The sequence below is a fragment of the Trachurus japonicus genome, chromosome 13, assembly GCF_045865225.1.
Source record: "Trachurus japonicus isolate A0001 chromosome 13, Traja_1.0".
NCBI classification, from domain to species: domain Eukaryota; kingdom Metazoa; phylum Chordata; class Actinopteri; order Carangiformes; family Carangidae; genus Trachurus; species Trachurus japonicus.
The window spans coordinates 10911037-10922924 of record NC_140919.1 but is presented as its reverse complement, the minus strand read 5'-3'; the positions used below and the strand labels follow the sequence as shown (position 1 = coordinate 10922924).

The window sequence follows — 11888 nt, the reverse complement described above, 5'->3', positions numbered from 1 at the left end:
GCATGGTATGAGTTGCATATGGGCAAAAAAAAAAAAAAATCTCTTTTGTGCCCCCCCCCCGCCCCCCAATCCTGGCATCGGATCTGCATCCCTGATCCTTCCTTCCTTCTTTCCCTTTGTCCTTCCTTCCTTCCTTCCTTCCTAACTTCCTTCCTTTCGTCCTTCCTTCCTTCACCCAGAAGGAGGGTTAATGAGAGAGGACGGTGGTGGTGGACGACTCGTCACTCGTCAGCAGCTCACCTGGTGTCCGTGTGTCTCACCTGGTTGGCTCGTCGAAGAACATGACCGGAGGGTTGTTGACCAGCTCCAGGGCGATGGCCAGACGTTTACACTGACCCCCCGACAGAGCGCTGGTGCGGGTGTGAGCGCAGTCCAGGAGCCCCAAGGCCGTCAGGATCTCGTTCACCTGGACAGGTAGGAAGAGAAAGACCAGAGACGGAGGAGAGTTAAACATCCACTCACAAGATTTGGTTCCAAAACAGATGTGGAGCTGGGAAAATATTCACACCTTGAACCTTCGAACAATTACTAACAGACACAAAAAGTAGATCATTAAATAACATAATAATAGCTAATAATAACAAGAAGAAAGGGAAGATTATAAGTATGACAATCAGACAATACGTAAGTATAGAAATACATTTTATTTCTATACTTACTTATTGTCTGATTGTATTGTATTTAATAAAACCATCAAACACTTGATAACTTGTGCAACATATCTGAAAAGGAGTGGGACCCAGTTCTTTCCAAAACAATCTATTTGTTTCACCCTTTGTACCAGATTTAACTACATTTACTCTCATATATTTTTTACATTATCTGGCAAAAAAAGTCCTTTAAGGAGCTGAACTCCCTTTTCTGTGTTTACTTTTGCTGCACTTTACAGATGTTCCCTGAACGCCTCATCTACAGGCTGCAGCACACCATCACAGCTCCTGAGCTGAGCCTTGATGAGAGGATTATTGTTGTTTTTGTGCCAATATTGGGGCCCGATTAAATATCAGCGCAGTTAAGTCAACTAAATAACTGAAGCTTTTTTTTAATTAAATGTCCAGGAACAAATCAACATGTTTCAGTTAAAACAGTTAGAAATAACTCCATATGAACTCGGCTGTTTAGGTTTAAGAGTGGTGGTTTTTGGTGTGTTTAAGGTCAATGGGAAATTTCAATACTCTGCGGGTGTAAAGCTGGTAGATGTTTGATTCTCTCACCAGAGCTTTCTTCACATCGACACTTTCATTCAGCTTCAAGTTGGCTGAAACCTGCACACACACAAACACACACACATTCAACACAGTTATTTTCACTTTAGTCACATCTGGTAGCAGGAAAAATAAAAAAATGTAATCTATTTGATTTTTAAGATACATTACATATTTTTTTACTATGATAATATTAATAATTGTTGAAAAGTTTCTAAAGACATAAAGCGACTCGTCTCTCACCATCATGGCCTCCCGTGCGGTCAGGTGTGGCAGCAGCATGTCCTCCTGCATGATGTAGCAGGACATTTTCCTGAACTTCCTCAGGTCCCGAGGTCGACCGTTGACCAGGACCTGACCCTTCATCCCTGTTTCCCTGAGCAGCAGGAGGGACACACACACACACACACACACACACACACACACATGGACACACACATTATGAATAAAACCCTTTTTTTTGGGTCCGTAGACATTTGATAAAAGCTGGATTAGATTTCCTCTGGTCGTGTTGTGATCCTGTTCTGCTGTCTCACCTGTATCCAGCCAGGATGTTCATTAAGGTGGACTTCCCGGCCCCTGAGGGCCCCATGATCCCGATCAGCTCCCGACTGCAGAACCTCCCAGACAGGCACTTCAGTAAGGCTTTGAAACCTGACGAAGACACACAACGTAACATAACAACATGATTCATCGGGAACTGAGTGCAGAATGAGTTAAAACCTTTTAGTAAAGTGACATTTGCAAAGAAATGAAATTCAAAATCTACACTTGCATTAATTTCTTTGTTTTGTGAGGCAAAGAAAACAAGTGAACACAATTTATAGCTCTGAGCTATTTACTTTATACAATATGTTTATTTACATATTTACAAAAAAGACGACATAAAATGAAGTTTCTCAAGAAAATGGGAGGAAGTAAAATGTGTGAACAGAGGGCCTCTACAGGCTTCCGTACATATCTGACAATTTTCTATTCACATTTGAGTGCACATGGATTATACAGCACTTGTAAACAAATTTAATGAAGGGAAATCACTGGCTCTTCAGTTTCTCTCTATAATTAAATCAAGTCTTGACTTCCTCCTGCGCAGAGCTTTGAGATAACGTTTATTATGACGGCTTACTTTTTCAGTTTTGTACGAAATCAGGATCATTTATGGAAACAATTTTGACTGCTCGTGTTCACAAATGCTCTGATTTCAAGTGTTCATCAGAAAATGAGGCGATTAAAGCATAAGCTGTGGATAATTAAGAAATCAATTATTAATAGTTTTTTTAAATGACATTTTTTAAATTGATTTTTCAGTTTAAAAACATTTATTAAAAATAATCCTCTACCAGCTGATCTTGTCTTTTTATTCAGTTTTATTGTCTTATTTTTTTCTATTTTATTTATTAGAGTTTTCTTCATATCATTGACATTTTAATGACAACACTATATCTACGTTAACAACTGATGCACTTTCATTTATTTAATCGTTGCTATGAAAGCGTCAGTTTCACACGCATACTACATGTGTATCTGTGTGTCACTGTGCAGCTTCCATTGATCCTCAGTGTAAAATCCATTCACACACATTGATCATGTGTGAGAGCAGAGGATCAGAACCGATCAGCTCTGGTCAATCAGTGGGATCTGCTCCGTCCTCTGTTTCCTGTGTGTGTGTGTGTGTGTGTGTGTGTGTGTGTGTGTGTGTGTGTGTGTGTGTGTGTGTGTGTGTAAATGATTTGAACATGAACTAGTGAGTATAGACTCTCTCTCACTGCTGGAGGCCTCGTCACTGGTTTGTTTTAATGGTGTCACTGGGCAGGAAGAGACGGAGCGAGGGCGACAGAGAGAGGGAAAACGCTAAAAGGAAGTGAACTGCTACGGTTTTCTTGTGTATTCATGTTTGTAAAACCTCAGCCCTGTGATGCACTATCAAGTAATGACATACTTTTTTTTTCAGGACAACCTTGGCTTTCAAAATATTCATTCACATGAATGTAGAAAAAATTATATGGTCAGAAAAAGAAAGGGAAATAAAAGAAACGGTAAATAAATTTCACATATATTTGTTGGCAAAAATTATTATAAACTTCTTTTTAGACACTATATAACTGTTCTTTTAGGTCTTGGGGATTAGGGGAAAAAGAAGAAGGGCTCTAACTATGATACAAAATATATTATTTACATTATTTACAAAAAATGCTCCACTCATCTGGCAAGAAAACAGCCTGCAATGAGGCAAAGACACATCACAGTTCTTTTTGTCTTGTTTCCTGCAAGACAAACAACTTCTTCCATATGAGGCCCATGTCTTGGTCGTAGCTTTTGTAAAATGCGTAAATCCAACATTTCTCTTTTCATGTGCTTATGGCTGAGCTCTTTCAAGTACTTGATCTATTTGATTTTCTCTCTCTATTTGTTTTATTCTTCTTTGCTCTTGCTTTTAACTCTATGTTTAATATTTAGCTACTATTTGTTTTCATTTTTAAAAAAAAGTTTGTTTTTATGTTGTTCTATTTAAATGTTTTGTCTTTATGTAAAGCACATTGAGTTGCCTTGGTATGAAATGCGTTATATAAGTAAAGATGCCTTGCCTTGCCTAAAATCTACACATTACTTATTGCATTTATGGTTGATTTTCTGATCGTGATCAAGGCAACGGAGCAACCGTCTTGATGTAAATGAACATGCTCTCTTCTAGGTGAGATACAGACCCAGGACTCTTTGTAAAGGACAAAGTGTCCGGCTTTCCATAAGAAAAATAATTACATTGCTATCATTCCAGAGATATACATGAAAGAGTAAAACACCCCACCATCGTGTATAGTGGCACCAACCTCAAAAGGGTTAAACTGCTGCTGCTTCCTGTTTTTCCACAACAATGCAATTCACTTCTGTTACAACTGTTCAGAGATCTGAGCTCAATGTTTGTGTCTGAGTCTCAACTCTCTGTCAGTGTTGTCACAGTTTGTCAAACGAACTCCTTTCAAACTTTACCCAGTCTTTGTGAATGTGAATGTGAGTGAGCGCTTGTGTTACCTCTCCTCCTCCAGCACGGTCCCTCCTGGATGGTGTAGGAGAGGTCGTTGAACTCCAGGTCGACCGCCGAGCGCTTGGGCAGGTGGGAGAAACGCTGAGCGTCCGTGATCTCGTTCTCGACCTTCTTCAGGTGGGTCAATATGGACGCCTCCTGCTGCTGCTGCTGCTGCTGCTGAGGCTGCTGAGGCTGCAGCTGGCTGTCTCCGTTGCACATGATGGCCTCCTCCATGGGGATGCTCACGGAGTCGGGTTCCAGCGCCTTATTGTCCATACCAGCTCTCTGTCTGTGGGAGGACGAGGTAGAGGAGGTGCACAGGGCAAAATCAGAGGTTAGTCGTGTTTAATTAGGTCCTGGCATGTCTAATTTTACAGCCACAGCTGGGGATTTGCTGCCTTGCTTGCAGTTTTTGGAGGTCATTTAATAAACATACTCAATAATTCACGGCGAGACAACAGAGCAGTGCAGCACAGAGGAAGAAATATTAACTACTATTAATAACTGCTACTACTTTAGTAAAGACGGAGACACAGTGAATTCGTGCAAAGCAAAAGTTTAACCATCGTAGGATCTGAGGTGCAGCAGTGAGTGAAGTGCAGATGTTCAGGAGTTCAGCTCACTGATTATTAATTATGCAACAGTAATCATGACGCTGATGACTGTCTATGAGACATTCAATGACCAGTGGGCAAGTAGCACAGAGATTAGATTGATTATCTATTGATGTTTTTATTATATGCTGGGTCATTTATTTCCATGAGTGTATGGTATTTCTAAGAGGTGAGGGAGGCATTTGACTCTACATTGTACTTACAATGTGAATGGCAAATAAACTTTAACATATTTAACAAACTGATCAGCAACAGCTAAATGAATTATTATGAAAATACAGATTTTGAGATCTGTGGTTCTTGGATGATGAAGTGGCTGACTGTGGTGTTAATCCTGACTTCATTCATCCTCATTCAGTCACAATGAGGTTCATGTGTTTAACGTTTGAGAGAGACTTTTCGACATTTACCATTAAATTCTGCAAATTCATGTTTCCCATGGCAACAATTCTTATAAATTTGAATTTGTCAGATACTTCAGAGTCAGACTGGTTTGGTATTTTGTGTCAGACAGCCAACAAGCTAAACTTGTAAACAGTTCATACGTTGTAAACAAAAGCATCTTTGGCAGCATTAACATTCAGCTAACTAGTCTTAGTTTATTTGTTTATTTACTTTAATTGTATTGACTATATTGTGAATTTTCTAGGGATTGTTTGGTTGCATGACAGCTGCATTTTATTATTTTTTTGCATTTCCACTTGGGTTTTTTGTACAGATTCAAATTGTGTTTTGAAGCAGGTTGATGGAAAAACACCTTCTGATTCAGTGAGTGAACATCCAGTTTGGCTTGTTCATGTACAACACACATCTACTAGTCGTGGTTCATTGTGAGTCCAGCCTCAATGGAAGATTATATATGTTTCCTGGGAAAAGACATGACCACCGTCAGACAAAATCCACGACCGTCTAAGCAGCAGAAATATGCAATCCTCCCTGTGATCGCAAGGTGATTAATGATCATCTAAATGGAGATACATCTAATCTACTTTGTTCTGCGCAGACCACTGTAAAAACGGTTCCCAAGTCTGAGGTGGTACAGTAATTTGTCCTTTTTGAGACAGAAGTCTCATTTAATCACTCATGGGGTTCATAATCTCCTTGGGGATTAAAATCAACTTTCTTTTCTACCCTTGATCTGCACGGAGTGGGAGGGGGCTGGAGTTACCGGCTTGGGAAAAAACTCTGCAGGCTCAGGTACATTACTGAGCACAAAGCCAAGTTAATGTATGGGAAACGCATGCTCCTTCACTTGCCCTCCAGATCACACCTCCACGCCGACACATCTCACCAGCCAGCGTGGAGGGAGAAGCCAGGGAAAAGTCTTTCGTGGACGCCAAAAGGTGTCCGTAAGAAGGCAGCGAAACGGAGAGACGTGTTCTGAATGCCAATGCGTCACGAGTCGACTACGCTGGTCTGAATGGAGAGGGAAGGTCCACAGAGGGGAGAGAGGAGAGGCAGGGAACTCAGTGACCTGGGATCACACCACTTCAGATTATCTACTGTACCGCTGCTACGCTCGTATCTGACTCTAAGACTTGATGCCCCCAAATGCAGCTTGATTAAAGGCTCATTAGAATCAAATAAAGCGGTCGGGTCCACACGGCTAAACGGAGACGTCAAAGTGATGATAAAGCATCGTGTCATTTCCCCGAATCAACTTGAATGAGCTTCGACGAAAAGTCCTGAAGACTTTGTGTACCATAGATCTCTTGGAAAATCAAATCAGTGTTAAAGGTAAAAACTCTACGATGCACAAGTTCTCTGAAGGTCGTCTGGATAAACGGATTATTACAACCCAAAACTATGTTTTGTTGTAAAGTCACATCGAGCAGCAACGATAACTATCACAGGCGTAAACAGGGGAGATTTGTTGATTTATAAAGCAAGAAATTTGCAGTGGAAATCAAAGTCAAGTTAAAGTATCTTTAAATGGGCTGACAAATCACAGGACTTTGAAATTATATCTCTTTTTTTATTTCCTGTGTGAAACCATGACCACTCCACAACCTTAGTGTGTTTTATTCTATTAACTGTGACGACCCATGTCCTCAAATTTTGACCAAAACCTGAACCAAACTCAAACCAATGTTCTGTGATTAAACCAAACATTGGCCATTAACAACATGTTTATTGTAGTTACCATGACAAAGGTGGTCAAACAACAAAAGGGACAAACGACCTGTATTTGTCGGCTCTAGATTAAAGTATTAAACAATAATGTTGGTCTAATCTTGGTCTAATCCAAACCCGGCACAACTACCAAAACCCTCTGGAGCTCAGGACTCGTTCAGTACTGTTTATACTTCCAATTGAGGAAGATAATATGCATTGATGAAAACCAGAGTGGTGGTGGATGCGGATGACCACTGAGGGAGAATCCCTCCAGACAACATCAGGGCTCTCATTGGTCTGATTTGAAAAGGGGGGAGGGGGTTAAGCAACAGGTTTGTTATTTTCAGATATAGCAGAGGATCAACGGACCAAAAATCAAAATCACTTCAAAAACTTAAAGACATATCCATTCTGTAAAACTGCAGCTGTCAAAAAACCAAGTCAGTAGAGAATCCTTTGGATTTCTAGACGTATTGTTGGGCATTCACTCGTCCTCCACCCACCTCTCTCCACTGGTGTAAGATGTCCTGTTGTATCACAACCACAACATAACTCTTACTGACAGACTACAACACTTTCCTGATTACAGAGAAAGTCTTGAATGTTCCTGGGAGGTCTTGAATGACAGCGGATCTACAAATACAGTGAGTCAGATGTCTAAGGTCAAAAGGGACTTCACTAGAGCAGAGTTACCAGAGGAAAACACCTGGAGACTTTACATACCCATCAAACAAGACCAATCAGAACACAGGTTACATTCAAACCCATGAGTCTTATCTGGGTGATTTTTTTTGGGAAGGACCAATGGTTGCCATCAATTGCTAGAAATCCAGAAAAGAGATTTCTATTCTGTTACCTAGAAAAGGAGCAGTGTGAAGATGTGGAGTCCCATATTTAGGTTGGATCCATTTTTGAACGTTGGACTCTCGAGAGTCAGAGGAAGATTGAGCGAGGGAGCAGTGGCCGGAGGAAGCCAACACTTTGTTTAATGAGTTTGAATTGTTACATCTGCAAGTCATTAACAATAAAGAGTCTGGGGTTTGTAGGAGTAATCAGGTTGATTGGATGTTGCTGTGACTCAGGTATAAAGGTGTTTGACCCAAAATGAAGGATAACGGTTGTTTGTTTTAGTTTTTTGACAGCGTTGGCATCAAACATTGATGTCTGATCCGAGATTTAAGTTCATTGTTTTGTTACATACACTTCTGTCGCCTTGATGCACAGTGGAAACAATAAAAGGAGCTTTGTGATGCCAACAGAGGAGCTGCCTTCAGATTCTGTAAGGAATGCAACTCACAGCTTTTTCGGGTCAACTGGGTCATATACTCTCTGAAACCACATGTCATGTTTGTTGTGTTACAGTTTGCTCAAGCATGTTCAATAATCATGCTCCCTTTAAGGACAAATAATTTAAAAAAAATCCCTTTCTGCTTTAACCTAGTACATTCCCATGGTTAAGAAACAATGTGGACGAGTTGTACCCAACTGTACATGAACAAGAATGCATGTTCTCTATAGGCAGCAGGTGGACGAAGAGGTAATAAGTACCCGTGAACACTAAGAGGTGAGTAAAATTAGTAGTGTAGTGTTTCTGCAGGACGTCACCGTTTTTACGAACAAAAACATGAAGTTGAGAAGCTCTAAACCTGAATGGAGTTTCTGATTGTTCTGCCATCGAACACCGAGCGGCTGCGGCGAGAGCGGCCGCTCTCTTATGCAACATGAGAAGGCTGAACATAAGGATTGTACTGTGCACTGGGCAGCACTGCTCTCCCATGACTGCGTGAGGGTGAGAGCTAATTCACTGAAGAGGCTTTGATAGAAAAAGAACTGCATAAGCCACATAGCATTTTCTACACACAGGTGGGGTGGGGGGTGTCACCTGTCAGATCTAAAACAGTTCATCTTTGATTTATGAAAACATAAACATGTTGATTTGGTCATTTATATGTTTTATCTTACACTTAATGTTAATTACATGAGTTTATATGTGAATAAATTGAATTTATTTTCCGTATTGATTCAGTTTTTATCACAGCGAACAGTTCCGTTCATCACTTGCACTCTAAAGTGGCGTCTCAGCTCCTTTCAGCTCTTTCATTCCCACTGACACGTTCAATATTTACACTTAAACTGACACTTCCACTTAAAGTAATTCAGTGCTCACTGTTAAAGTGTAACCTCAGCTCCTTTCAACGCCTTCAGTTTCCATCAGTGTTTGTGTTTCAACAGTTTCAGTATTTCCACTAAACACAGTGAGCACACGAACGTTTCTATTCATTATTCATCATTTGGTTTAATTTTTATTTTTATCAATGAAGATTTGATGCAGAGTAAAGTAAAAAAAGAGCTATTCTGACTTTCTTTCATCAAATTATTCAAGGATTTGGAAATATTGCATGTTCTTGGCTCGAAAACAGTGAATGAATTGAGCTCATGTTTGTTTTATGAAGAAACAAACAAATTAATTAATACAATAATTTGTGTGTTTTTTGGAGCTGATGATGGAAAATAAATACATAAATGGAAAATTCAAACATTTTTCATCAGACTTTTTTTTTTTTTATCCCTCTCTGACGCAACATAACTTTACAAACTCCCAGTTTGACTTGAACAGATTAATGAGCTTGTCACATGATCAATAACTAACCAAAGCATTTCATTAATACTGTTAATTAAAAGTTAAAAGGCTGGAGCCTGATGAAAGCAGAAAGCACTCGCTCTGAACTGAAGATCAGACATAAGAGGTGAAAATAAATACAATTTCTTCATTTCACATTGTAGCAAAAGGTTAGAAATTAGACTAGTCTGTGTGACAGCAGTGAGTAGACAGAAACATAGAGGACAGAGTTGACAGAGTGGACAGAGAGGACAGGGGACGGGTTGAGCTGAGCTGAGCGGTGACACATCGTCTCCGGGGAGAGATGAGTCGTACGATATAACGACAGTGACACTTGTCAGGAGCAGATGAAGAGGAGTGTGAGGAGTGTGAGGAGCAGCTTACATTGGCGGCGGTCCAGTCAAGTATCGTTGTCCTCTCCTCGGCGTCTTGTCAGGATGTTGTTGTTATCCTCCCCGGCTGCTGCATTCAAGTATCAAACGGTGTCTGTACCAGTCTGCTGCATCTACAGCATCGCTGCACGCCAGAGCCCAGCAGAGCAGAGCAGAGCCGGGCTGGGCAGAGAGGGAGGGAGGGAGGGAGGGAGGGCGGATCAGCAGTGAGGGGAGGGGGGAAGAGGGAGGAAGGGTGGGTGGGCTGGAACGTAACAGGACGGATTGAGAAAGGACACTGAGCTACTGTACCGACCCCACTGTCAGGACCGGGTCACATGGGGGTGGAGGTTTGGAGGTGCGGGACAAGACTCCTCTGCTTCGTGGAAATGTGGATTTTTGTTGCCTCTATAATCTTCATGGTGGGTGACAGGTGTAGGCTTAGGTTTATGTAACCCACATCTCTACTCTCCAGCTCTCAATTCCCACATTTTTTAAAACTAGGCCAGAGCAGACGCAGAGTATCAGCACCTCGTAAAGCCTCATTAATTAGAGGAAAGGGATTAGAGTCAAGGTCCACATCTTTCAGCCACCTCTCATGGTCTTCATCAGTTTGCTTATAGAGAAAAAAAAACACTTGAGATGCAGTTGGAAAAACCTAATAAGAAGAAATTGAAAGAAGTCAAACATTTCCCTGGCGATTATCAAGAATAGTAAACAGTTCTTTTGCATTAGTTGAAATTCATTTTAAATTTTACAATCTGAATGAGTTTTTGTATTAAAAATCTAAGGGAACAAATGTAACTTCAACTGCAGCTATAGGAAGTTGTAGTTGAGTACAGAGATGGATGGAGACACGTCCTGTTGAAGTCAGAGACGCCACTGAATTCCTCAAAGTCTTAGGGGATGTGACAGATTTACCAACAAGCCACAACACGGGCTGCATATCTCGGAGACCCAATCAGCTGCTGAACGTGACCAAGACAAGTTCAGACTCGAACAGATACACAACACTGTACGGTGGATGGATACACACAATTTCCTCTGTCACTCACTCAACCCCACAACACACACACCTTGTCTCTCATCTATCTCCGACTCCGAGTTGCCAGAGGGGAGGAATTCTCCTGTGAACACACCTGGTGTCAGACGAGGATGATGGGACACTTCAGATCGACCGTGGCGTGGACAGGGAGTCTGAACAGAAAAGAAACAAAAAGGGCCTCATTCATGAAAACCCTGCCTTTATTTACTGAGCAAAATAACCATAAAGAACTGTATTCAATTTGTAGTGAAACTTTACATACCACACCCAAAGGGAGGAGGAGTTTGTTTTAAACACTGTGTCGTAGAAAGGTCACAACAAGTCGGTGACCTCAACCCTGAATCAGGGAAAAGGATGTAAGTGTTGAGTCTGAGAGAATACATTTTCGTCATATTTTATGTTTCCTATGTTTTTTGTCTCTGGCATAATTTGTGTCATTGATGCTCAATTAAAAAAAATACTAAGATATATGAACAGAGACATTTTAAATATGTTTAAGTAAGTTCAAGGAAAATAAGAAAGTGTTACAGACAATTCGTTATTGAAGAATTCAGTATTTATTCATGCTTAACTAATGCTTAATAGTGTGTAATTATAAAGTGTTACCAAATTTTGTCTTGTTATTTTAGTTCATGTTAAAACTCAAAAGCAGCAATATGACCAATAAAGGGACTAATGAATAAATAGCCTACTCATCTGTGTTAATGTAGGGCCATTATTTATTTTCTTCTGTATTTGTTACATGTAGACGCAACATTCAATGCCATCTCACCACTGTGTATGTAACATATACCACTTGCACATACTCCTTATTCAACTGTAGATACTTTTCCATACTCATTTGTTTGTACCATGTCTTTACTTTATGTATTTATTTGTATATATATTTTTAT

The 11888-nt window shown here is 40.5% G+C and overlaps 1 protein-coding gene across 1 annotated transcript in view; it reads right to left on the bottom strand.

The window, feature by feature from the left end:
- Nucleotides 1–10160, bottom strand: part of LOC146975607 (ATP-binding cassette sub-family G member 4-like) — a 22663-nt gene extending 12503 nt beyond the window's left edge. Inside the window, exons 1-6 of the mRNA XM_085794401.1 lie at nt 9964–10160; nt 4236–4519; nt 1742–1859; nt 1449–1581; nt 1215–1265; nt 261–406 (exon numbers count right to left, since the gene is read on the bottom strand). Coding sequence (XP_085650527.1) covers nt 261–406; nt 1215–1265; nt 1449–1581; nt 1742–1859; nt 4236–4506 — 719 coding nt within the window. The 5' untranslated portion in view covers nt 4507–4519; nt 9964–10160. The remainder of the gene's footprint in view (nt 1–260; nt 407–1214; nt 1266–1448; nt 1582–1741; nt 1860–4235; nt 4520–9963) is intronic.
- Between the last annotated feature and the right edge of the window lie 1728 nt (nt 10161–11888).